Source organism: Scomber japonicus, chromosome 1, assembly GCF_027409825.1.
Source record: "Scomber japonicus isolate fScoJap1 chromosome 1, fScoJap1.pri, whole genome shotgun sequence".
Lineage (NCBI taxonomy): Eukaryota > Metazoa > Chordata > Actinopteri > Scombriformes > Scombridae > Scomber > Scomber japonicus.
In genome coordinates, this window is record NC_070578.1 from 38,360,401 (window position 1) to 38,384,470 (window position 24,070).

Genomic DNA, 24,070 nt, shown 5'->3' on the forward strand with positions numbered 1-24,070 from the left:
GAAAGGTGCTATAGATATACAGTTTATTATTATTATTGTTATTATCATGTTGGAGATTTACTGGTATTTTAGCCTTTGTTGACTCCACCACTCCTGAGATAAAAGCCTTAACATTATCTGCTTGGCTGGCTTAATGATGAACTGTCTTCTCCCATTACTTCTTTATTTCTGCAGAAGAAGTATAAAGATTCTTTACGTCAGAAAAAGAACCAATACAGCAAAGTAAAAATACTCCATTACAAGTAAAAGTCCTTCATGAAAGATCCTGTAGTATTATGAGTGATGTAGTATGCAGTATTACAGTAAAAGTACTGCAGTATTATGAGTGATGTAGTATGCAGTATTACAGTAAAAGTACTGCAGTATTATGAGTGATGTAGTATGCAGTATTACAGTAAAAGTACTGCAGTATTATGAGTGATGTAGTATGCAGTACTACAGTAAAAGTACTGCAGTATTATGAGTGATGTAGTATGCAGTATTACAGTAAAAGTACTGCAGTATTATGAGTGATGTAGTATGCAGTATTACAGTAAAAGTACTGCAGTATTATGAGTGATGTAGTATGCAGTACTACAGTAAAAGTACTGCAGTATTATGAGTGATGTAGTATGCAGTATTACAGTAAAAGTACTGCAGTATTATGAGTGATGTAGTATGCAGTATTACAGTAAAAGTACTGCAGTATTATAGTGATGTAGTATGCAGTATTACAGTAAAAGTACTGCAGTATTATGAGTGATGTAGTATGCAGTATTACAGTAAAAGTACGACTCTTCTCTAGATGTAAGCAGGTGTGAGACGGTACAGCATTAAATGAAAATACTAAGTACAGTACAAGTACAGAACTTGCATAAATGTACTTACACTACTGGATCTGAAGGGTTGCTATAAGAAACTTGTTTTTACTTGTAATGGAGTATTTTACATTGTTGTCTTGGTAACCGTTAAAATCACTGATTAACCGTCAGATTCTGGTAGATTCAAGTCCACTCGGACAGCACTTCACTTCTTGACTATGTTACTTTAACGCTAACTAGAGGTATGGTTTGTTTTAGTTTTTAGATGTAAGCACTACATACAAATTAAAAAACATTAATTGTTCATTTAAAGTTTTTGTCTTTCCCACTTTTGGTAAAGGCGTTCAAAACGATTTCTCAACATCAAACACACATAGATAGTTGTGGTTTCCGACGGCACATGAACGCAGCGAGGGAGCGCTATGTGCGTAATGACGTAATTGTGCTTCAGTTTCGGTACTTCCCTGACGTTGACGCTGTTTACTAGTGTGTCTTCTTCCCGCGTCAAACACTAATCGATAACTGGAAAAGCTGGATATTAAATGGCTGATTTCTGAGTTTACACGAAGATGATAAAGACGGAGAGGATCCTACATCTGAAGAGCTGCCGGGGACGGAAGGTGCGTGTGGTGCGGGAGCATTATCTGCGGGAGGAGGTCCCGTGTTACAGCTCACTGTGTCAGGGGGGCTGCGTGAACGGTAAACAAGCACACATACACACACTCTCACACACATACAGAAAGAATTACACACACACACACACACACAGTCACACACACATAGTTACGGAGTCACACACACACAGGGAGTCACAGAGTCACACACAGTCACAACACAGTCCTAACACACACACACACATATACACACACACAGTCACAATGAGGACCTGTACACACACACAGTCATAATGAGGACCTTTAAACACACACTACAGCTAACATGACAATAGGTGTTTAAATATTCGCTGACGTAACATTTCCTTTGACTTAACTAAAGCAAAGTTAGCTAACAGCAACTATTCAAACTTGTTTAACTTAATATGCTGCTATTTTTAAAGTGATACCACCTGCTACTCAACAAGTTTGCTCCAAAGTTAGTCAAGTGGTTTTAATCTGTAGGTTAACAGCTATTAAACTAGTAAAGAATATTATCCAAATCAGTGCAGACAAACTGTGACGGCAGTACAGGTATATATTGATATCGGCATATATACAGTATGTACACCAATAATTATTATTTAAGTTATATAGGCAACATTTTATGTATATTTGATCTCAATTCAAGTTACATTTTATATGTACACGTGTTTTTTTATTGTTGTATGTGTTTTATTATTTATAGGAATCTACTGTTTACTTATGAAATTCCCAGTGATCCCAGCACTGATGTCATTTTATGCAGTAATGTTTATAGTTAAACTGTAAAATATCACGGCCTCCATAACCACACTACAAAAAAATGTGTATTTATGTATATATTCTGTATATAACATTATTGGCTGATATATCTGTATTGGTATCGGCCCCAAAAATCCAGTGTCAATCAGGCCATAGTCGGCAGTTTATTAAATATCCTCCAGAAATGTTTTAAGATGTAAAATACTCTATTATGACTAATAATTTGAGTCTGATAGGGTTCAATTTAAATTTCAAAGTTTAATTATCTTGCTAATGTCATTAAAATTACATCTGTTCTTTCTTCTTTTATTAAAAAGGGAAAAAAAGACAGAAACGATGAATGCAAATATATTTCATTTAAGAAGTTTAACTATTAGACACAAAATGTGTCTGACTTCACTGTAAAGTTCATTCTCAGTGTGTTTGTTAACTGGAGGCTTCAAGTTTCCACATCACTCTGGTGTTAAGTTGAATATCAAAGACAAAACAGGGTGTAAGGTATGCATGGTCAAATCCAAAAAGAAGAAGGAAGAATTTTTTGGATTTGAGAATGTCCGCTGAAGATCTGTGAGATTAAAATGTTGCTTTTCTAATTAAATTAAAGTTGCTTAAATAGTGTGTGGAGCCTCAGCAAAAACAAGTCACTGTCACACATCTACTACCTTGTTAAACAGATGGGAAGGTGTTGCCGGGAGATTTGATCCACTATGTGGTGCCTGACGTCGGCGTGGTGGTCGACTACATGGAGATTCTGGAGTTACGAGAGCTGCAGGGCATCGTCTTCACCCAGACCGCCTGCCAGGCTGTGCAGCACAGCAAAGGACGCAGGTATGCTCACACCACACAGGCCAAATATTAACACTGTAATATATATTTAATCTTTAACTTGATTGTGTCAAAACTGTTGATGTGTCTGTTTCAAATGTTCACACTCTGAAGCCTCTCAGCCCCTCTGAAAGCCAACTTAGAGGTTATAGTTTTAGATTTTCTGCACATTAAAGTCCGTGTAAAGTAAGAATAAATATGTGTTCTGAGTTTGACATACCACAGAAAAGTGTGTTGTTAACCACCCTGCCAAATTTGAATGATTAAAAAAACACCAAATATATAAAATTAGGCTTCAAAGTTGTGTAAAAATCAACCTCTTTCTCTGCTCCCAAACCCTGAAGCCCCGCCCCCTACCAAGTGTCACCTGTCAATCAAAGTCACCACCTCTACCAGAAGCATGGACGCTACGTTTGAGGGGTTTCTGCTGCTAACTCGGCGGCTAGCTCGGCGGCTAACTCAGCTAACTGGCTAACTGTAGACTGTAGTAGTAGTGTGCGCTGAATGTATTTATACCTCTTTATGCTAATCACTAAATCTTGAAACAGAAATCTTGAAACACAGTTTGTGAAGCCTAGCTCCACAATTCAAATCTAAATGGTTGAAATGCTTTTTACACCTTTTTTAGAAATACATTTATGACCTATTTAATGTGTTTAGAAGAAAATGGCTGGATTCACTTTACACAGTCTTTAAACTTCTTAAATAAAGTCATGGAAAAGGGATCAAATATTATGAAAAAGTTTTGAAAATGAATTGGTAAAAATGTGTGGGAACCCTGATAGTTATTTATCGTTTTTAGTCTACGAAAATGGTGAAAAACAGCGTTCACGGTGAAGACAACAGGACAGCTTCAGTGATCACGACCTTTCATTTCCAAAGCGTCTAATGATAATCTGCCCACAACTGTGCAGTGTGTAAAGAGTGGGCAGGGGTCAGCCTCATTAAATCAAAGCTCTGCTGACCAAGCTAAATGAGATCTGGCCTTATGACTTGATATACGTCTCTCTCTCACACACACACACACGCACACACACACACACACACACACACACACACACACACACCAGGAGACTGCCTTTGACAAACTTGATGAATCCTGTAAATAGGGAGTCCCACATGACCTCTGGTTTGGTTCCAGTTAGTTTTTTTTGGGTTGTTTTCTTTTTTTGCTGACGCTGCTGTTTGTGAAGTGTTGCACCGTTAATATGATGAGGCTTCACTTTCTGATAATGTTACGTAGACGTGGTTGGTCGAGCAGATGCTGACTGTGTGCCATACTGTGTGTCAGTAATTGGAGTTTTCTATTCACTACAACACACAGGAGAGAGAGAGAGAGAGAGAGAGAAAGAGAGACAGAGAGAGTGAAAGAGAGAGAGACAGAGAGAGTGAAAGAGTGAGAGAGAGAGACAGAGAGAGTGAGAGAGAGAGACAGAGAGAGTGAAAGACTGAAAGAGAGAGAGAGATATGACCTTATGAGTTTTTCTGCTTTAATCAGTGGGGGGAGGAGGGCGGTACCTGGTGAAAAGGAAAACAAGGAAAAACAAGGAAACCGCACCAAATACCACACAGCACGTAACAGAGCATAAAACAACGTTAAAAGTATAAGTAAAAGTAGTTTTTCAGCAGTTTTGCTTTTTTATCCACCCAGAATTTTACATCTTACTACACCTGTCTCATAATAAATGTCAGACTATTCCTTTAATGCATCTTTTTACCATTTTGCTGTTTTTATGATCGGGGTCTTTATATGCTTGTCTTTTTTTTGCGGTTATGTTTCTGAACAGGCAGTACAACCGTCTGCGAAACCTGCTGAAGGACCCTCGACACGACTGTGTGCTGTTTGCCAATGAATTCCAGGAGTATTCCTACTGTCCGAGGGAGAAAGGGGAGAGCCAGGAGAAGTGGCAGACCAGGTGAGAAGTCATCAGTACCTGACCGACATCCTCAGTGAAACACTAGGAACTCGAGTAGCTCAGGTTTATAGCAGGGATTAGCAGATTAGCAGATGTGTTGTGTATTACATAAAGTGAAATAATCCATGTTTCCATCCACTATTTGGATGTGAAAGTGAATATTAAGGAAACCTCAGGCAGTTAAAACAATGTATAAAATGTAAAATGTTTGTTTCAGGTATTGATTTCTCCTCATTGGAGATGAGGAGGTATAGCACATTTTGCTTTTAGAATAGAAAGATAGAAAGCTTTATTCTTATTATATTTAACATATAATGAGATTACAGGTGCCACTTCATATGTGCTTTTAAAGACACTAAAAATAAGACAACCCACGTTTTTCCACGTCAGCCAAGTGTGAAAACTTCTGTGTGATATTGAGAGATTTCTTCTTGTTTCTGATGTAATTTTTGCATTAAAAACACAAACGGAAAGGTTGAAAGTTGGATAATTGCAGTAATGTTGTGTTTAGTCTTTGGTTGCGGTCTTTGGCTTTATAGGAATAGTTAAACATTTTCTGGAAATATATTTATTTATAACTCCTACTGCAGAGAGTTAGATACAACTGTATGATAAATACTGTGAGTCCTTTGGTACATTTTAGATGAAAGTTTAATTACACAGTTTAGTAACACACAGAGACTCTGAATTTCCAGTCAGATTAGTCAACGTTTCAGCTTTTGTTCAACTGGCTGGTGACGCAGAACTGTAATAACTTATTTAATCTTTATTTAATCAGGTGGTCTAATTAAGATTTTCTAAGAGAGACTCTCTGTAAGGGTCTGAAGGCTAAAGTTTTTTCTTCCACAAATAACTCACAGGAGCAATTCTTGACAGTTTCAATATGTCAGTTCTCAACATTGTCGGTATCAGAATCACATCATCATATTAATATTTAGTAGCCCTGCCATTAGCACGCAGTAGAGCTTATGTATTTTTATGGATTTATGGATTTTTTAAGATTTGTTTAGTATTTTGGCTGTGACTGTACTAAAAGAAATTGCACTTGAAGACCTAAGAGTGATTCTTAATGCAATATTTCACAAATGCTACATGGAGTGTCCGAAAACTTTTTCCCACCACTGTAGATAAATAAATAAAGTAAAGCGATAAAGTTAGCAGTGCAGTGTACTCAGTAAATCTCACATAGAGAGAGAATAGAATCAATACAATATATAAAATCAAGTCAAACACATAGAAAAAGCTCATAAAAAGAAGAAAAAGAAAAAAGTAATAAAAGTTTTTAGTTTTATTTAAAAGTCACCAACTTCCTGTTTGATCAAAACTTTACCTCTAAGACAGGAGGAAGAGATAATTATGTCAAAGTAAAAGTGCTTTCTGCTTACCAACGTTATTTTTGTTATAATAAAGATTTTCTCATAACACACACACACACACACACACACACACACACATACACACATATCGCAGCATTTTAAAGACAGAAAGCTGGAGGTGCCGTCTGCTGTCATGAAATGTATTTACTGTATAAACAAGACAAGTAAACTAGAGCTGTAAATAATTTATGTCTGTTTTCTTTTATAATGTGGAAGCGTCACTTAAAGTTAGTTACAGGTAGTGTTTTATATGTCAGAGTTGTTAAATACAAAATATCCAAGTTTAAGGCTTTAACAGGCAAGCTGTCCACATAACAACATAACAGGGCTGTCTTAAAGTCATAAATGTCCTGTGTGTGTGTGTGTGTGTGTGTGTAGGTGTGTGTACTCGGCAGCAGTGTGGTACTATAACCACCTGGCAGGTATGATGAATGTCGTGATGATCACAGAAGACCAGGAAGCCGTAGCTCAATACAACAGCCTCAACTCTGGAGTCTACGTCATCTCCGTCCAGGTACGTGACCACTCTCATCACATGGATGTATTATAAGAGCTGAAAGAGCGCCACCACTCAAAAACTGGTCACTCGCGGTATTGCAACTGAAAATAATTATTCCCTCCTCTGCAGCCAAAAAGCATGTTCCCCATAGACCACCATTGTAAAAGAGGCATCTTTAAAACTGCTGACAGGGCACTTTGACTGCAGACAAGCTCAGTTATATTGCTTTATGGAATAACTTGGAAGGAAACCTGGAAACTAGAAACTTTTTTTGGCTTATAGGACTGAATAGGTCGCATTTTTGGTCTGGTATCCAGCTCTTATAATGTCTTGTTCATCTTCAAAAACTGAAGCATTTAATAACTAAATAATTACCTTTTGTGAGACGTATGTGAAGTTTACTGTCAACTTTGTACGAGAGCAGATGACCGACACACACTGCACTATTAAAGAACTTCAAGGGTCTACTGGATATATAACGTTAACATTAATGTTGGCAAGATGAGCAATTAAAACATTTCTTTAAAAAATAGTTTTAAAAGCAGCATCAGGTTTTCCTTCCTTCCTTCCTTCCTTCCTTCCTTCCTTCCTTCCTTCCTTCCTTCCTTCCTTCCTTCCATAATCTACATTGACTTGAGTGTTTTTTCCAGTGGGTCCTGCAGCAGTGTTTCATGAATTTCACACAACACTCGAGTGATTTTTATTTTTAACACCTAATTCTGCTCCGTCCACATCGCTCCATTGAGCTGCTTGACAACTAATATACTATCAGAGTATGTGAAGTTAAAAAAAACTGACAGAAAACTCAAGCTTGGACAAAGTGGAAACAGTATGACTGATTGGAGCCTGAAAGCTTATTCGGAGAAAATACAGGAAGTCATTTATTTGTCTGGGATGGAAGGAAGGAAAAGAAGAAGGAAGTGAGGAGAGAAGAAAAGGAAGGAAGTAAGGAAAGAAGGAAGGAAGGGAGTAAGGCAGTAAAGAGGGAGGGACTAAAAGAGGAAGGAAGGAATGAGGGAGGGAGGAAAGGAGGAAGTAAGGAAAGAAGGGAGGAACGAAGGAAGGGAGTAAGGAGGAAGGAAAGAAGGAAGGAAGGAAGGAAAAGAAGAAGGAACTAAGGAGAGAAGGAAAGGAAGGAAAGAAGGAAGGGAGTAAGGAGGGAGGGACTAAAAGAGGAAGGAAGTAAGGAGAGAAGGAAGGAAGGAAAGAAGGAAAAGAGTAAGGAGGGAGGGAGGAAGGAAACGAGGAGGGAAAGGAAGGAAGCAAGGAAGGATGGATGGATGGAAGGAAGCGAGGAAAGAAATATGGAAGGAGGAGGGAGCAAAGAAAGAGGGAAGGAGGGGAAGAACGAAGGAAAAATTCAAGAAAGAGGAAGGAAGGAAGGGAGGATGGAAAGAAGAAAAGAAGGAACAGTCAAAATAGAGATGGGGTCAATTTGACCTGGGATGTGGGGGGAAATGGATTTTCTACATGCATGTTTTAGCTGAGAGCAGATAAAAGGATTGATGAGTAGTTTATTACAGATGTTTTATCGGAGGAGGAGATGAATGATGAAGCCACAATCGAGCTGTGATGTAGGAAGAATTATTTTCTTTCATGCAAGTAAAATTATTTCCTGTTAGTTGTCTGCACAGACGAGGTGAAGGACTCTGCAAGTTAGAAACTTTGTTGGTTGAATCATCGGTGCAAAACATTCAGCGGCTGACTGTGTTAGGTTATAAAAAAGAAGTTAGATATAAAAACCTAAAAGGTAACTATGTCTTCCTGTGTTTTGTTTATTCAGTTAAAAAAACATCTAATCACAGGAATTCAGGTTCTTATTCGACAGTTCAGTTCAGATTCTGGGTCATTTTAAGAATAATAAAAGTAAAAACTTGATTTGTAAAGCAGCTTTCATACAATAAATACAGCTCAAAGGGCTTTACAACTAAATAAATCACACACTCCTGTTATGCCCCAGTCTACGTGAATTGGAGGCTCCAAGACAAGCCCCCAATTCATGTTATGCCCCAGTCTAGGGGTGCTCAGGGCATAACCTGAATAGGCCCCATCTTCCCCAATTCCCAAGTAGCCACAATTGAACTTAGTTTGTGTATAAGGAAAATGTATTTACACAAATCAATAAATACATTTATAGATATAAATGAAATGCAAAACCGAAACTTCAGGGTGGACCAAGGCCAACTATCTAGAAAATAAGGAACTTGCTCTAAGAAAACAAATGACAAGAATCCAATTGATTCCAATACACACAAGAGAAAATAAGAACAATAAAATGTTAATAAATTAAAATGAATAAAAGAAAATAAATAAATAATAAAGAAAGAAAGAAATGGAAGAAAAAATATGAAGGAACAAATTCCAAATAATAACCTGAGTCACTTTTATTATAAAAACTGTAATAATAATAACTATAATAATAATAATAATATTTATAAAGTTTATATATATATCGCTTATCAAAGCAGACAGACTAACAGACCAAATACACACACATTCCCACATATATATATAAATTAAAATCAAATAAATCAACATGTAAAGATTATAAGGACAGCCTCAACTTTAAAAGATTTAAAAGAAAGCTTTAAAATAAATCCCAGAGTATCAGAGGCAGGTTGTTTGATACTCGTGTTGCCCTGAAGGAAACTCTGTCTTTTGTCCTCCTCTTCAGTCTGAGCCTGCAGGTTGATAAGAAAAGAGAAACTCTGAGATGTAATCTGAAGTGCTTTAAACTTAATGATCCTAAAATCAATTCAACAAGCCGCTGGCAGCCGGAGTAAAGACATTAAAAGACGAGTAATCTGATCTCTTTTCTTTGGGTTTTTTTTTTTTTTGTTGAATTCAGCAACTTTCTTTTTTGTGTGGAGTCTTGTTTTGTTCCCAATTCCTACCACAAATTGTTTGGATTCACCTCGGCCTGACCTCGTCTTTCCTCCGCAGCGGGAGGTTCACGGGTTTTAATAGTATTGTAGAGTCAGCGACTGTTACAGGACTGATGGAAACTGGTGGACATTACATAAACCTGCAGTGTCTAAGAAACTCCTCTGTTTCTATTAAAGATTTCAGTAAACTATTAAAGCATGCCAAAGTAGGTTTCATGTTGGCTTTGATTGATTTTTATTCCCCGGCCATGGCGAAGGCTCAAAGGCAGACTGGGAACTAGGGCCGGGGCGAAATGACCAAAATCCATTATTCCGTTATTTGAGGTTGGAAACATAATGAGCCAATAAACACAACAATATTTTTACTATTATCATTTATTTCAGGAACCTTTTAAAGACTGTGTAAAGTGAATTCAGACATTTTCTTGCAAACACATTAAATGGGTCATAAATGTATTTCTAAAAAAGGTGTAAAAAGCATTTCAACCATTTAGATTTGAATTGTGGAGCTAGGCTTCACAAACTGTGTTTCAAGATTTCTGTGTTCAGGATTTAGTGATTAGCATAAACCCGCCCCTGCTGCTGTAGAGGTATAAATACATTCAGCATACACTACTACTACTACTACAGTCTACAGTTAGCCAGTTAGTCGAGTTAGCCGCAGAGCTAGCAGCAGAAAGCTCTCAGACGTAGCCTCCATGTTTCGGGTAGAGGTGGTGACTTTGATTGACAGGTGACACTTGGTGGGGGGCGGGGTTTCAGCGGACTTGGCGGCCATGCCCTAACCCTAACCCTAACCCTATTTCAAAATCTAGTGTAAAATGCACAAAAACTTCCCTGCCCTAAGTATGAAATTGCATGAACTAACATCTAAGATAAGACCCTGACCAATAGTGCCAGTTATTCTTTAATCTGTGGCTTATATATCTCAAATATCTTCTTCCACGTGTCGTTATATTTTCCAGGATTATCTGCAGGACTTCTGGCAGGACCTGCAGGCGGCCCACGATCTGTACAGCTCCATTTCTCAGACGCTGCAGGAAAAGGAGAGCGTTAGCGCGGAGGGAGGGAAGGAGTACGCCGAACATCTGCCCAATGAAATCCTGGAGGCCGGGATCAAGTCTGGACGGTACATTCAGGTACTTCATCATTGTGAAGTGATTATATTTAGGGTTTGGACTGTTGGTCGGAGCCATGGGCGGAGCGGGGAGGTTGATATGGTTGCGAGGGCTGGATCTCGAGGACATTGGTCAATCAACCTGTCAATCAGGACGTAGCCACGCCCTAATGCATACCCTGCTTTATCGTCACATATAAAATCAGGGAGGCCAAAATGTCCCAAATGAACATCATACTGCATTGAAGAAGGCTTTAAACTAGCGATTGAGACCATAAACACATTTTGAAAACGTTTACTGAGGTTAGAAATCAAGTGAGAAGTTGGTGAATTCTCCATTGACTTGTATAGAGACGGTCGCCCCCTGGTGGCCTTTTGATAGAATGCAGCTCTAAGTTACTTCCTGGTTGGCCTCATTTCAGAGGACCAGAACTCCCCGCCTGGATGATATAAATTAAGCAAGTTCTCTTCTTCTTCTTCTTCTTCTTCTTCTTCTTCTTCTTCTTCTTCTTCGTCTTCGTCTTCGTCTTCGTCTTCTTCTTTATTTTTATTTTTTAGGGCACTCTGAATGTGAACAAGCATCGTTCTCAGCATGAAGCTTCAGTCAGACCGGAGGGAATCACCACCAAGAACACAGGTGGAGACAGTTTCCTCTAGTCATGTTTTTATCATTTTTACTGACTGCAAATAAAAACTAACATTTCACATTGTTTCTTCTTCTCTTCCTTTTCCTTCTTCTTCCCCTTCTTCTTCGTCTCCTTCTTCTCCTCCTCCTCCTCCTTCTCATCTTTCTTCTCCTCCTCCTACTTCTTCTCCTTCTCATCCTCCTCCTTCTCCTCCTCCTCTTCCCTCTCTTTCTCTTTCTCCTTCTCCTACTCCCCCCTCCTCCTCCTCTTCCTTCTTCTTCTCCTCCTCCTCCTTCTTCTCCTCCTCTTCCTCTTTCTCCTCCTCCTCTTCCTCCTCCTCCTCCTCTTCCTCTTTCTCCTCCCCCTTCTCCTCCTCCTTCCTCTTCTCTTCCTCTTCCTCCTACTCCTGCCCCCCTCCTCTGTCCTCCTCCTCTTCCCTCTCTTTCTCTTTCTCCTCCTCCTCCTCCTCTTCCCTCTCTTTCTCTTTCTCCTCCTCCTCCTCCTCTTTCTCTTCCTCCTCCTTCTCCTTCTCCTCCTCCTCTTCCCTCTCTTTCTCTTTCTCCTCCTTCTTCTCCCCCCCCTCCTCCTCCTTCTCCTGCTTCTCCTGCTCCTCCTACTCCCCCTCCTTCTCCTCCTTCTTCTTCTCTCCCCCTCCTCCTCCATCTCCTCCTCCTCCTCCTCCTCCTCCTCCTCCTCCTCCTCCTCATCCTTGTCCTCCTTCTCCTCCTCCTTCCTCCTTCTCCTTCTCCTTCTCCTACTCCCCTCCCCCTCCTCCCCCTCCTCCTCCTCCTCCTCCTCCTTCCAGATGTGAGTAGGGAGGTGCTGGTGGACGGTAATAAGAACCGTAACCGAGCGGTGCATGGTGACGTAGTCGTGGTGGAGCTGCTGCCGAAGAGCGAGTGGAGAGGAAAGGTAACGGCTCTGAGCGAGGGACAAGCGGAGGAGAAGAGAGGAGACGACAGCGAGAGTAAACCGATGCCAACAGGTGGGACTCTTTCTCTTTTCTCTTTCATCCCTCCATCTTTCTCTTTTCTCTTTCATCCCTCCATCACTAGTGGAGACATGAGGGAATAAACTCTTTAACTATCACTGTCTGTCTTTTAACTTCTTTCTTTCTTTCTTTCTTTCTTTCTTTCTCTCTCTCCTTCAGGTGCAATCCTTTCCTTTTTTCAGGTGTCATCCTTTCTTTTTCTTTCTTTCTTGCTTTCAGGTATCATCCTTCTCTTTTTTTCATTTGGCATTTTTCTTTCTTTCTTTCTTTCTTTCTTTCTTTCTTTCTTTCTTTTGGCATTTCTTTTTCTTTCTTTCTTTTGGCATTTTTCTTTCTTTCTTTTTTTCTTTCTTTCAGTTGTCATCCTTTTCTTTTTCTTTCTTTTTTCTTTCAATTGTCATCCTTTTTTCTTTTTCTTTTTTTCTTTCTTTCAGTTTTCATCCTTTTCTTTTTCTTCCTTTTATCAGTTGTCCTTTCTTTTTTTCTTTCTTTTGCTCATTCTGACTTTCAGTTGTCATTTCTTTCTTTTTTCATTCAGTTGTCATCTTTGTCTTTTTCTTCCTTTTTTCAGTTGGCATTTCTTTCTCTCAGTTAATTAATGGTCTGTTAACGCTCTCTCGACTCTGATGTGTGATTATTAAAACCTGCAGGCCGCATCGTTGGGATCCTGCAGAGGAACTGGAGAGACTACGTGGTGACGTTCCCTCCCAGAGAGGGACCTCAGAACAGGAACTCGCAGCGTATTCTGGCCATTCCCTGGGACAACCGCATCCCCAAGATCCGCATCAGCACGCAGCAGGCCGACGCTCTGCAGGTCAGTAAACCACTCTCTTCAGTATTTAAAGTCTGTGTAAAGTAAGAATAAATATGTGTTCTGAGTTTGACATACCACAGAAAAGTGTGTTGTTAACCACCCTGCCAAATTTGAATAATAAAAAAAATCGCCAAATATATGAAATCAGGCTTCAAAGTTGTGTAAAAATCAGCCTCTTTCTCTGCTCCCAAACGCTGAAGCCCCGCCCCCTACCAAGTGTCACCTGTCAATCAAAGTCACCACCTCTACCAGAAACATGGACGCTAAGTCTGAGAGCTTTCTGCTGCTAACTCAGGCGCTAACTCAGCTGCTAGCTCGGTGGCTAACTCGGCGGCTAACTCAGCTAACTGGCTAACTGTAGACTGTAGTAGTAGTAGTGTGCGCTGAATGTATTTATACCTCTACAGCAGCAGGGGCGGGTTTATGCTAATCACTAAATCCTGAACACAGAAATCTTGAAACACAGTTTGTGAAGCCTAGCTCCACAATTCAAATCTAAATGGTTGAAATGCTTTTTACACCTTTTTTAGAAATACATTTATGACCTATTTAATGTGTTTAGAAGAAAATGTCTGAATTCACTTTACACTGTCTTTAAAAATAAGTGAGTTAGACCAAATGATCAGCTGTTTTTATGAATGACATCTTGATTATTTCAGCATTTATGTGGATCGATAAGGTGATGGGTCAAAATTTTAATACATCCTAAATTACAAATAATATAAGCTTTGCAAATATTTTATTCCATTTAGCATAAAGAAACTAAAAAAGGGGTAAAACACATAATTCCGCTTCATTCTTCATATGTGGAAATAGGACAATAAAAGGCTCAAAGTTCATCTATGTGTCAATCAATCAATCATTAATAAGGTTGTCTTATTTAAAGCTACTGTCTCTCTGTCTTCCTCCTCCAGGATCACAGAGTGGTGGTGCGCATCGATTCGTGGGAAAGCTCGTCACTCTATCCGAACGGACACAGCGTTCGAGTTCTGGGTCGAGCCGGAGAACTGGAGACGGAGATCAGCACGATCCTCATAGAGAACAGCATCCACGTACCGTCGTTCTCAGACGCACAGGTCAGAGAAGAAGAAGAACATTATACTAATTCATTGAATTAAAAGGGGATTTTTTTTTAGCTTTTTTCTGATTTTCTATCATTTATACTGTTTTACATATTCAGACATTTTATTCTTTACAAAGTTGTTATAAAACATTAGCAAAGAAATAACTATAACTAATATATTTTAGGAGACACAAAGTCAAACATATATATATATTTGGGCTGTCAAACAATACATTTTTTTAATCGAGATTAATCGCAGAATTTCCATAGTTAATCACGATTAATGGCGTTTTGAATTGCATGTTTAAAATCCTGTTATTTTCCATTTGAAGGCAGTTTTAAGCCCATAATGTAAAGCATTTCTTACCAGAGTGTCTTAACTGGGAATCAATCACGGCTCTGCTGCGACTCCCACACTCCAAAATGGTCCTTTGGTGGAGCTGAGGCTGGCTTGGCTGCACCTGGGTGTTTAGCGTGGAGGTGCTAACTCAAACTCCACGTACTCCGGTGGTAGTTAAACTCCGTTTGACACAGGTTGCATTTTACTTTTGACTTGTCAACTGAAGCGTCTGGAAGTGTTTTAAAGTTAAACAAGCCGTTCAAAAGTCCAGTAGCTCTCTTACTTTCCATCAGCGCGGTAGGTTTACTGCAGGAGGCCACTTCAAAGCATAGCGCTACAGCTAGAGGAGCCGTCTACGGGGGAGGAGAAGGGACAAAAAGGCTTGCAACATTAAAATGCGATTAAAAAAATTAACGCGTTATGGATTACATTAATCTAATCGCGATTAACGCGTTAACGCTGACAGCCCTAATTAAAACATATATTCAGTTTTCATATAAACACACAAATTCAGACTGAAGTAATTTCACTAACGCTTCATGTTCAGTGTTTTAAATCTGTTGCTCCTCTGCTGCAGTTTGATTTAAACTCTGATTCACTGCAAACTAATGAAATGATTTATAAGAAAGGAATTTTATTTATTCCTTAAATATAAACACACTTTACTGAATGTTAACGTCACTTTTTGTTAAGAAGCAAACTGATAATGTGGCGACCCTCTGACCTGGAGGCCGAGCTCCTTCTCTGTATGAAGGACTTTTATCTGGTTCATTCATTGTTGAGTCGTTTTAAAGCTCAGAGGACTCAGAATAATAATAATAATCATCTTTTAAAGCTCAGAGGACTCAGAATAAAAATAATCATCCTTGTTCTCCTCTTCCTGTAGATCTGTGTACAGCAGCTGTTTGCTTCTGTTCAAGGACTTTAAATTTAAGTTAAAGTTAAAGTCCGTTTAAAATAAAGAATAAATATGTTCTGAGTTTGACGTGTTGTTAACCAGCCTGCCAAATTTCAATGATGCAAAAATCGGGTGTTATCCTGTTTTTCTTTCTTTTTTCTTTCATCCTTTTCTTTCTTTCTTTTATTCTTTCTTTCTTTCTGGTGTCATCCTTTTCTTCCTTTTTTCTTTCTTTTTTCCTTCTTTCACTCTCTTGTCATCCTTTTCTTTCTTTTTTTCTTTCTTTCTTTCTGGTGTCATCCTTTTCTTCCTTTTTTCTTTCTTTTTTCCTTCTTTCACTCTCTTGTCATCCTTCTTTCTTTTTCTCCTTCTTTCACTCTCTTGTCATCCTTTTCTTTCTTTTTTTCCTTCTTTCACGTGTCATCATTTTTTTTCTGTCTTTCTTTCATTTTTCATCCTCTTTTTCTTTCTTTTTTCCTTCTTTCTCTCTCTTATTTCCTTTCAGATGTCATCCTTTTCTTTCTTTTTTCTTTCTTTTAGGCGTCACCCTTTCTTTCTTTCTTTCACTTGTCCTCCTTTTCTTCCTTCTCTCTCTTTCTTCTCTAACCTTTCTCTCGTGTCTCTCCATCCCTCCTCCAGCTGAGAGAGATGCCCGTTAACTCTCCGGAGCAGCCGTGGTCTGTGGATCCCGCTCAGTTGTCGGAGCGTCAGGACTTGAGACAAACTCACCTGGTGTTCAGCATCGACCCTCGAGGCTGCGAAGACGTAGACGACACGCTGTCGGTGCGTCGCATCGCCGGGGGAACCAAGCTGGAGCTCGGAGTTCACATCGCTGACGTCACTCACTTTGTGGCTAAAGGATCGCTCACCGACCTGGAGGCACGAGCCAGGTAGGAAAGGTTATTAGGGTTCATGTGGACAGGTAGGAAAGGTTACTAGGGTTCATGTGGACAGGTAGGAAAGGTTACTAGGGTTCATGTGGACAGGGAGGAAAGGTTATTAGAGTTCATGTGGAAGGGAGGAAAGGTTATTAGGGTTCATGTGGACAGGGAGGAAAGGTTATTAGGGTTCATGTGGACAGGGAGGAAAGGTTATTAGGGTTCATGTGGACAGGTAGGAAAGAAAGGGAGGATGGGAGGAAAGGAAGGGAGGAAAGAAAGGGAGGAAAGGTTATTAGGGTTCATGTGGAAGGGAGGAAAGGTTACTAGGGTTCATGTGGACAGGTAGGAAAGAAAGGGAGGATGGGAGGAAAGGAAGGGAGGAAAGAAAGGGAGGAAAGGTTATTAGGGTTCATGTGGAAGGGAGGAAAGGTTATTAGGGTTCATGTGGAAGGGAGGAAAGGTTATTAGGGTTCATGTGGACAGGTAGGAAAGGTTACTAGGGTTCATGTGGACAGGTAGGAAAGGTTATTAGGGTTCATGTGGACAGGTAGGAAAGGTTATTAGGGTTCATGTGGACAGGGAGGAAAGGTTATTAGGGTTCATGTGGACAGGTAGGAAAGGTTATTAGGGTTCATGTGGACAGGGAGAAAGAATACTAGAAACAAGAAAAAAAGAAAGAAAGGGAGGAGAACAAAGAAAAAAAGGATGACAACTGAAAGAAAGAAAGAAAGTCATCAGTCACAGAGCCTTGACGATCTGATCATCACAGCTTGATTTCTGCAGAAAACAGTCTCATAAAAATAAAACCAGATGTTCCTAAAAAAGTAGATTAATTAATAAAGTCTGACAGCGACTCATCAGAAAGTTTTAGAGAGAAACTGTCAAAGAGTTTTCATAGTTTTATATGTTTACAGTCTCATTAGTGGACTCAATTAAACAATCTCTACTTCAGCTCAATAGTAACATGAGACACAGAAATATATAGAAGAATGAATGAATGGCCTCTTATTTTACCTTCATTTATTTATTTATTTTATTATCTATCTTTCTTTCTCCTCGTCGTCCTCAGAGCTACGACGTATTACCTGGCCGACCGCAGGTACGACATGCTGCCTGCAGTCCTCAGCTCAGACCTCTGCTCTCTGCTGGGAGGAGTCGACAGGTTCGTACCAAAAACTACATTTAGGAAGGTTTCTAGTTAGGTAACATACATTTATTAACACAAAAGGACATCACAGAAAAAGAAAAAGGAACAAACAAATAAAACAAAGAACAATAACATTAAGGGAGTCTCATTCTTTGCATTTCATGTCATCCTTCCTCCCTCCCTCCCTTTCTCCCTCCCTTCCTTCCTTCCTTCCTCCTTTCCATCCTTCCTCCCTCCCTCCCTCCCTTTCTCCCTCCCTTCCTTCCTTCCTTCTTCCTCCCCTCCTTCCTTCCTCCCCTCCTTCCTTCCTCCTTTCCATCCTCCCTTCCTTCCTCCTTTCATTCCTCCCTTCCTTCTTCCTCCCCTTCTTCCTTCCTCCTTTCCATCCTTCCTCCCTCCCTCCTTTCCATCCTCCCTTCCTTCCTTCTTCCTCCCCTCCTTCCTTCCTCCTTTCCATAGCCTTTTTACTGGCTATCACATAAAATCTTTACCAGATATCTATCACTTACACGTACATTTCCCTCGTTGAAATTACATATTATATATAAAGTTTTACAGTCCATAATAGGAATATTATATCTTAGTATCTTTTGCAGAGTATTATGCACCATTTCCCGAAACATTGACAACTTATAACACTTCCAAAAGACATGAGCATGGTCCACATCTCATTCACCACATCCTCGCCAGCACATATGATTAGTATTTGAGTATTTATTCTTAATCTTACTGGGGATTTCCACCGGGTCTGTCAGCGGCACGGAGAGGCTGCGCTACAGTTTAGCTCCGTCCTCTGCTTGGCGTTGCGAGTTAGAAACGGCTCCGTCATAAATAGAAATGCTGTGGATTGATAGCTGCTGAGACGCTCCCGGTGGAAACACTCTTATTGGTTATAGTGGCACCTATCAGCTCCGGTGACGGACCCGGTGGGAAATTGGGCTTAAAGGCTATAATCAATGAGAGTGTTTCCACCAGGAATGTCTCACCAGCCGCAGCGCTATCAATAGGTAGCATTTCTATTTTTGACGGAGCCGTTTCTAACTCACAACAAGCTCAACAGAGCAGATTGCACCAGACAGGAAGTCAGACATAGCATATCGGCATAATAAAACTTCCCGTCTTTCAAAATAAAACAACCCATGCAGCCTCCTGATCGTATTTCAGCAATAAACAGGAATAAAACAGACAGATAAAGACTCCATCTAGCTACGTAGCTACTGACACATGACATCAGCACAAACATCTAAGAAAATTACCAAATCAACCAAAATTAGAGCAAGTTAACAAAATCGGGTCATTTAGTTGTGCTGCTACTACAGTAATTACGGTAGACTTGCTACTACAGTAATTACGGTAGGCTAGCTACTACAGTAATTACGGTAGACTAGCTACTACAGTAATTACAGTAGACTAGCTACTACAGTAATTACGGTAGACTAAAGGCACTCGTTCGGATTTGATTAGGCTGCTACTACAGTAATTACGGTAGACTTGCTACTACAGTAATTACGGTAGACTAGCTACTACAGTAATTACGGTAGACTAGCTACTACAGTAATTACAGTAGACTAGCTACTACAGTAATTACAGTAGACTAAAGGCACTCGTTTGGATTTGATTGGGCTGCCGTAATTACTGTATTAAAAGTGCAACTTCATTTTAAAAGGCAGATTTCTCTCCCAGAGCTCCGCTGCTGTAACGGAGCTATAGCGTGGCGCTGATGGACCTGGTGGAAATTGGGCTTCAGGTGTGATAAAGTAGTGTACTCTTCCAACACATCCCTTTTTATAAAACCAGGTATGCGATGAGCGTGATGTGGGAGATCGATGCCCAAACCCTCGACGTCAACAGGGTGTGGTACGGCCGCACGCTCATCCGCTCGTCCTACCAGCTGCACTACGAGCTGGCCCAGGCGCTGCTCAACGGGGAAGAGGCCGAGGTGGCGGAGCTCGCTCAGCTCGGGTCCGACCAGAGAGACGCTAAGCTGGCCGAGCTCACGCAGGCTCTGAAGACGCTGACGGACGTAGCAAGACACTTCCGAGCTAAAAGAGACAGAGGAGGAGCTCTGGAGCTGGAAGGAGTGGAGGTACGAGGGGTTTGGGGGGGGTTTATTCTTTACTTTTTTTTAAAGGGGAAATCTGCTTTAGAGCTGGAGGAAGCTTAACCCTCCTGTTGTCCTCGAGTCAAGAAAGGAAGGAAGGGAGGGAGGGAGGGAGGGAGGAAGTAAGGAAAGGAGGAAGGAAGGGAGGGAGGAAGAAGGAAGAAAAGGAGGCAGGGAGGAATGATGGAAAGGAGGAAGAAGGGAGGGAGGAAGAAGGAAGGAATTAAGGAAAGAAGGGAGGAAGAAGCAAGAAAAGCAGGAAGGAAGGAAAGGAGGAAGGAAGGAAGGATGGAAAGGAGGAAGAAGGGAGGGAGGAAGAAGGAAGAAAAGGAAGTAGGGAGGAAGGATGGAAAGGAGGAAGAAGGAAGGAAGGAAGAAAAAAGGAAGGGAGGGAGGAAGGAAGGAAAAGGGAAGGAAAGGATGAAGAAGGAAGGAAGGAAAAGGGAAGGAAAGGAGGAAGGGAGGAAGGGAGGGAGGAAGAAAGGAGAAAAGGAGGCACAGAGGAAGGATGGAAAGGAGGAAGATGGAAGGGAGAAAGAAGGAAGGAAGGGAGGAAGAAGGAAGAAAAGGAGGCAGGGAGGAAGGATGGAAAGGAAGGAAGGAAGGAAGGAAGGAAGGAAGGAACAGTCATAAATCTCCTTTTAAAACAAAGAAAACAATCACATTTTTATGTTTGTATTAAATCAGCAGTGGCTTAAGATTGATGATAAATTCATTCATATATAATTAAAGACACAATACGTATAAATATATAATATCTGTCTTGTTATATGTTGTTCATCTTGTTTCCAGATGTAGTGAAAAACTTTATCTGCCTGAAAACTGAAGGTCTGAATCTGATTTAATAGCTTTAATTTGTTGCCTTTAGTTTCAGAGCATGTAGCAAACAGTCATATTTTATTTATATTATATTTAAGTTTCTGAATTCTGTGTTGATTTCATAAGTAGAGCCAAAAGTTTTAGTATTATAACCCCAATAAGAAGCATCCTTCCTTCCTTCCTTCCTTTCTTCCTTTCTTTCATCTTTCCTTACTGTCTGCTCTCCTCTTCCTTCCATCTTTCCTTCCTTCCTCCCTTTCTTCAATCCTCCCTTTCTTCCTTCCTGTCTTCTCTTCCTTCCTTCCATCTGTCTTTCCTCCCTTCCTTCCTCCCTTCTTTCCTTCCTCCCTTCTTTCCTTCCTCCCTTCCTTCCTTCCTCCCTTCCGTCCTTCCTTCCTTCCTTCCTTCCTTCCTTCCTTCCTTCTTTCCTTCCTTCCTCCCTTCCATCTTTCCCTCCTTCCTTCCTTCCCTCCTTCCTTCCTTCCTTCCTTCCTTCCTCCCTTCCTCCCTTCCTTTGATCCTCCCTTCCTTCCATCTTTCCTTCCTTCCTCCCTTTCTTCAATCCTTCCTTCCTTCCTTCCTTCCTTCCTTCAATCCTCCCTTTCTTCCTTCCTTCCTTCCTTCCTTCCTTGCTTCCTCCCTTCCTTCCTTTCTTTCATCTTTCCTTACTGTCTTCTGTCTTCCTTCCTTCCTTCCTTCCTTCCTTCCTTCCTTCCTTCCTCCCTTCCTTCCTTCCTTCCTTCCTCCCTTCCTTCCTTCCTTCCTTCCTTCCTCCCTCACTTCCTTCCTTCCTTTTAGTATTATAACCTCAAACAAGCAGCGTGTGTGTCTCTGTGTGTCTGTGTGTGTCTCTGTGTGTCTCTGTGTGTGAGTGTGTGTGTGTGTGTCTCTGTGTGTGAGGATATACACTTTATGTTTTTATATTTAAACTATTTTCTGCTGACACAATACGATCCTCCACATTTTATAGAAGTGAAAATGTTCTTTTGGTTAAATGGACTTTAAGTTGAGAGTCACAGAGAGGGCAGGAAGTCAAAAAACTATTAGGCAGGGAGGAAGGATGGAAAGGAGGAAGGAAGGAGGGGAGGAAGGAAGGATGGATGGAAAGGAGGAAGGATGGAAAGGAGGAAGGAAGGAGGGGAGGAAGAAGGAAGGAAGGAAGGATGGAAAGGAGGAAGAAAGGATGGAAAGGAGAAAGGAAGGGAGGAAGAAGGGAGGAGCATGTATCTGTCTTTCCCTCCTTCCTTCCTTCCTTCCTTCCTTCCTTCCTTCCTTCCTTCCTTCCTTCCTTCCTTTCTTTCATCTTTCCTTCCTTCCTTTCTTCAATCCTCCCTTTCTTCCTTCCTGTCTTCTCTTCCTTCCTTCCATCTGTCTTTCCTCCCTTCCTTCCTCCCATCTGTCTTTCCTCCCTTCCTTCCTTCCTTCCTCCCTTCCTCCCTTCCTTTCTTTCATCTTTCCTTACTGTCTTCTGTCCTCTTCCTTCATTCCTTCCTTCCTTCCTTTTAGTATTATAACCTCAAACAAGCAGCCAGTATATCCTGTGTGTCTCTGTGTGTCTCTGTGTGTGAGGATATACACTTTATGTTTTTATATTTAAACTATTTTCTGCTGACACAATACGATCCTCCACATTTTATAGAAGTGAAAATGTTCTTTTGGTTAAATGGACTTTAAGTTGAGAGTCACAGAGAGGGCAGGAAGAGACCAACTCACACTTTGTGTTTTTTCTTCATTGGATTTGCTGACAAAAACTAAAGTATATATAATTATGTACAGAACTGCAGCCTTAGCGTTAAGACTATGGATTACTTTCTTTCTTTTTTTTACTCAGAGGTCATTAGTGCAGGTTCCTCTCTTCTCTTCCTTCCATCTTTCCTTCCATCTTTCCTTCCTCCCTTCCTTCGATCCTCCCTTCCTTCCTTCCTTAGTGCAGGTTGCATCATTTATCGTCTTTATAAAGTCTTAATAAAACACATTTAGAAACACTTCCTTCCTTCCTTCCTTCCTTCCTCCCTTCCTTCCTTCCTTCCTTTCTTTCATCTTTCCTTACTGTCTTCTCTCCTCTTCCTTCCACCTGTCTTTCCTTCCTTCCTTCCTCCCTCCTTCGTTCCTGTCTTCCTTCCATCTGTCCTTCCTCCCTTCCTTCCTTCCACCTGTCTTTCTTTCCTTCCTTCCTTCCTGTCTTCTCTCCTCTTCCTTCCTTCCTCCCTTCTCTCCTCTTCCTTCCTTCCTCCCTTCTTTCGATCCTTCCTTCCTTCCTGCCTTCCTTCCTTCCTTCCATCTTTCCTTCCTTCCTTCCTTCCTTCCTTCCTTCCTTCCTTCCTTCCTTCCTTCCTTCCTTCCTTCCTTCCTGTCTTCTCTCCTCTTCCTTCCTTCCTTCCTTCCTTCCTTCGATCCTCCCTTCTTTCCTTCTTTAATGCAGGTTGCATCATTTATCGTTTATATAAAGTCTTAATAAAACACATTTAGAAACACTCAGTATTGACTTCATGCTCTCTGCTGGAAGAAGAAGAAGAAGAAGCATTTTCACAACTACAGCAGGAATTTAATAAAACTGCTTTTATTCCAGCAGGATAAATAAATAATCTGCTGTAGTTAAACACAATATATCACAGTATATCTAAATAAGGTGAAATACAGTTTATAAGAGAGAGACACGGAGAGTTCCTATCAGGTTTGGACAACACATTTGTGTAAAAGAAACTTACTTTAATATATAATATAAAGACTGTCAGCAGGTTATTACAGGTCTTATTTACTATTATCACAACCTGAATGTTTAACAGCTTTCTGCATTCGATCATAAGTATCTCTGTGATGTTTCAGTATTTACAGACTAAACTGACTCACAGCAGCAGATGTTGAAGCAGAGACACACAGTATGAGCATGAACATCTGAACACTAAAAGATTCACTAACTTTGTTGTTTTCTTCACATTATAATAGAGAACTGAAGCTGCAGCATCTTCATCATCATCATCAGTATAATACACAGAGACAAACCTCTCTAAAGAAATCACAATATGTGCTGAGAGAGGAGCAAATCGTTATACAGTGGTGGAAAAAAAGTTTTCGGACACCCTTAAAAGTTTACACAATGTTTGTGGAAATATCTTTTTTGTGTTTCAAAAGGCATTAGACACAAACAAATACAAATTATATTGTTTTTGTTTATTGTTTACAAGAAAAACTAACAAAACTAAATTCTTGACAGTTTCAGTATGTCAGTTCTCAACATTGTCGGTATCAAAATCAACAAATAACAGATAATGTGTTCAAAACTGAACAAAAAATAAATAAACCATCACATCATCATATTAATATTTAGTAGACACACAGTAGAGCTCTAATCCTGGCTGGCATGTTCCCCACCAGCCTTTCACACTGTTGAGGGGTAATCTTGTCCCATTCTTCTCGAATTACTGCTTTTAATTCTCCAAAATTCTTCAGTTTACGCTTTGAAACAGACCTTTTGATAATCCATTTTAAGATTTGTTTAGTATTTTGGCTGTGACTGTACTAAAAGAAATTGCACTTGAAGAATTAAGAGTGATTCTTAATGCAATAATTCACAA

General features: G+C 40.2%; 1 protein-coding gene across 1 annotated transcript in view; it reads left to right on the forward strand.

Annotated features, from left to right (window-relative positions):
• The first annotated feature begins 1,315 nt into the window (after nt 1-1,315).
• Nucleotides 1,316-24,070, forward strand: part of dis3l (DIS3 like exosome 3'-5' exoribonuclease) — a 24,682-nt gene continuing 1,927 nt past the window's right edge. The window contains exons 1-12 of the mRNA XM_053314075.1: nt 1,316-1,499; nt 2,872-3,025; nt 4,810-4,938; nt 6,693-6,828; nt 10,664-10,837; nt 11,374-11,452; nt 12,247-12,426; nt 13,083-13,246; nt 14,161-14,322; nt 16,187-16,437; nt 17,498-17,590; nt 19,373-19,661. Coding sequence (XP_053170050.1) covers nt 1,370-1,499; nt 2,872-3,025; nt 4,810-4,938; nt 6,693-6,828; nt 10,664-10,837; nt 11,374-11,452; nt 12,247-12,426; nt 13,083-13,246; nt 14,161-14,322; nt 16,187-16,437; nt 17,498-17,590; nt 19,373-19,661 — 1,941 coding nt within the window. The 5' untranslated portion in view covers nt 1,316-1,369. The remainder of the gene's footprint in view (nt 1,500-2,871; nt 3,026-4,809; nt 4,939-6,692; nt 6,829-10,663; nt 10,838-11,373; nt 11,453-12,246; nt 12,427-13,082; nt 13,247-14,160; nt 14,323-16,186; nt 16,438-17,497; nt 17,591-19,372; nt 19,662-24,070) is intronic.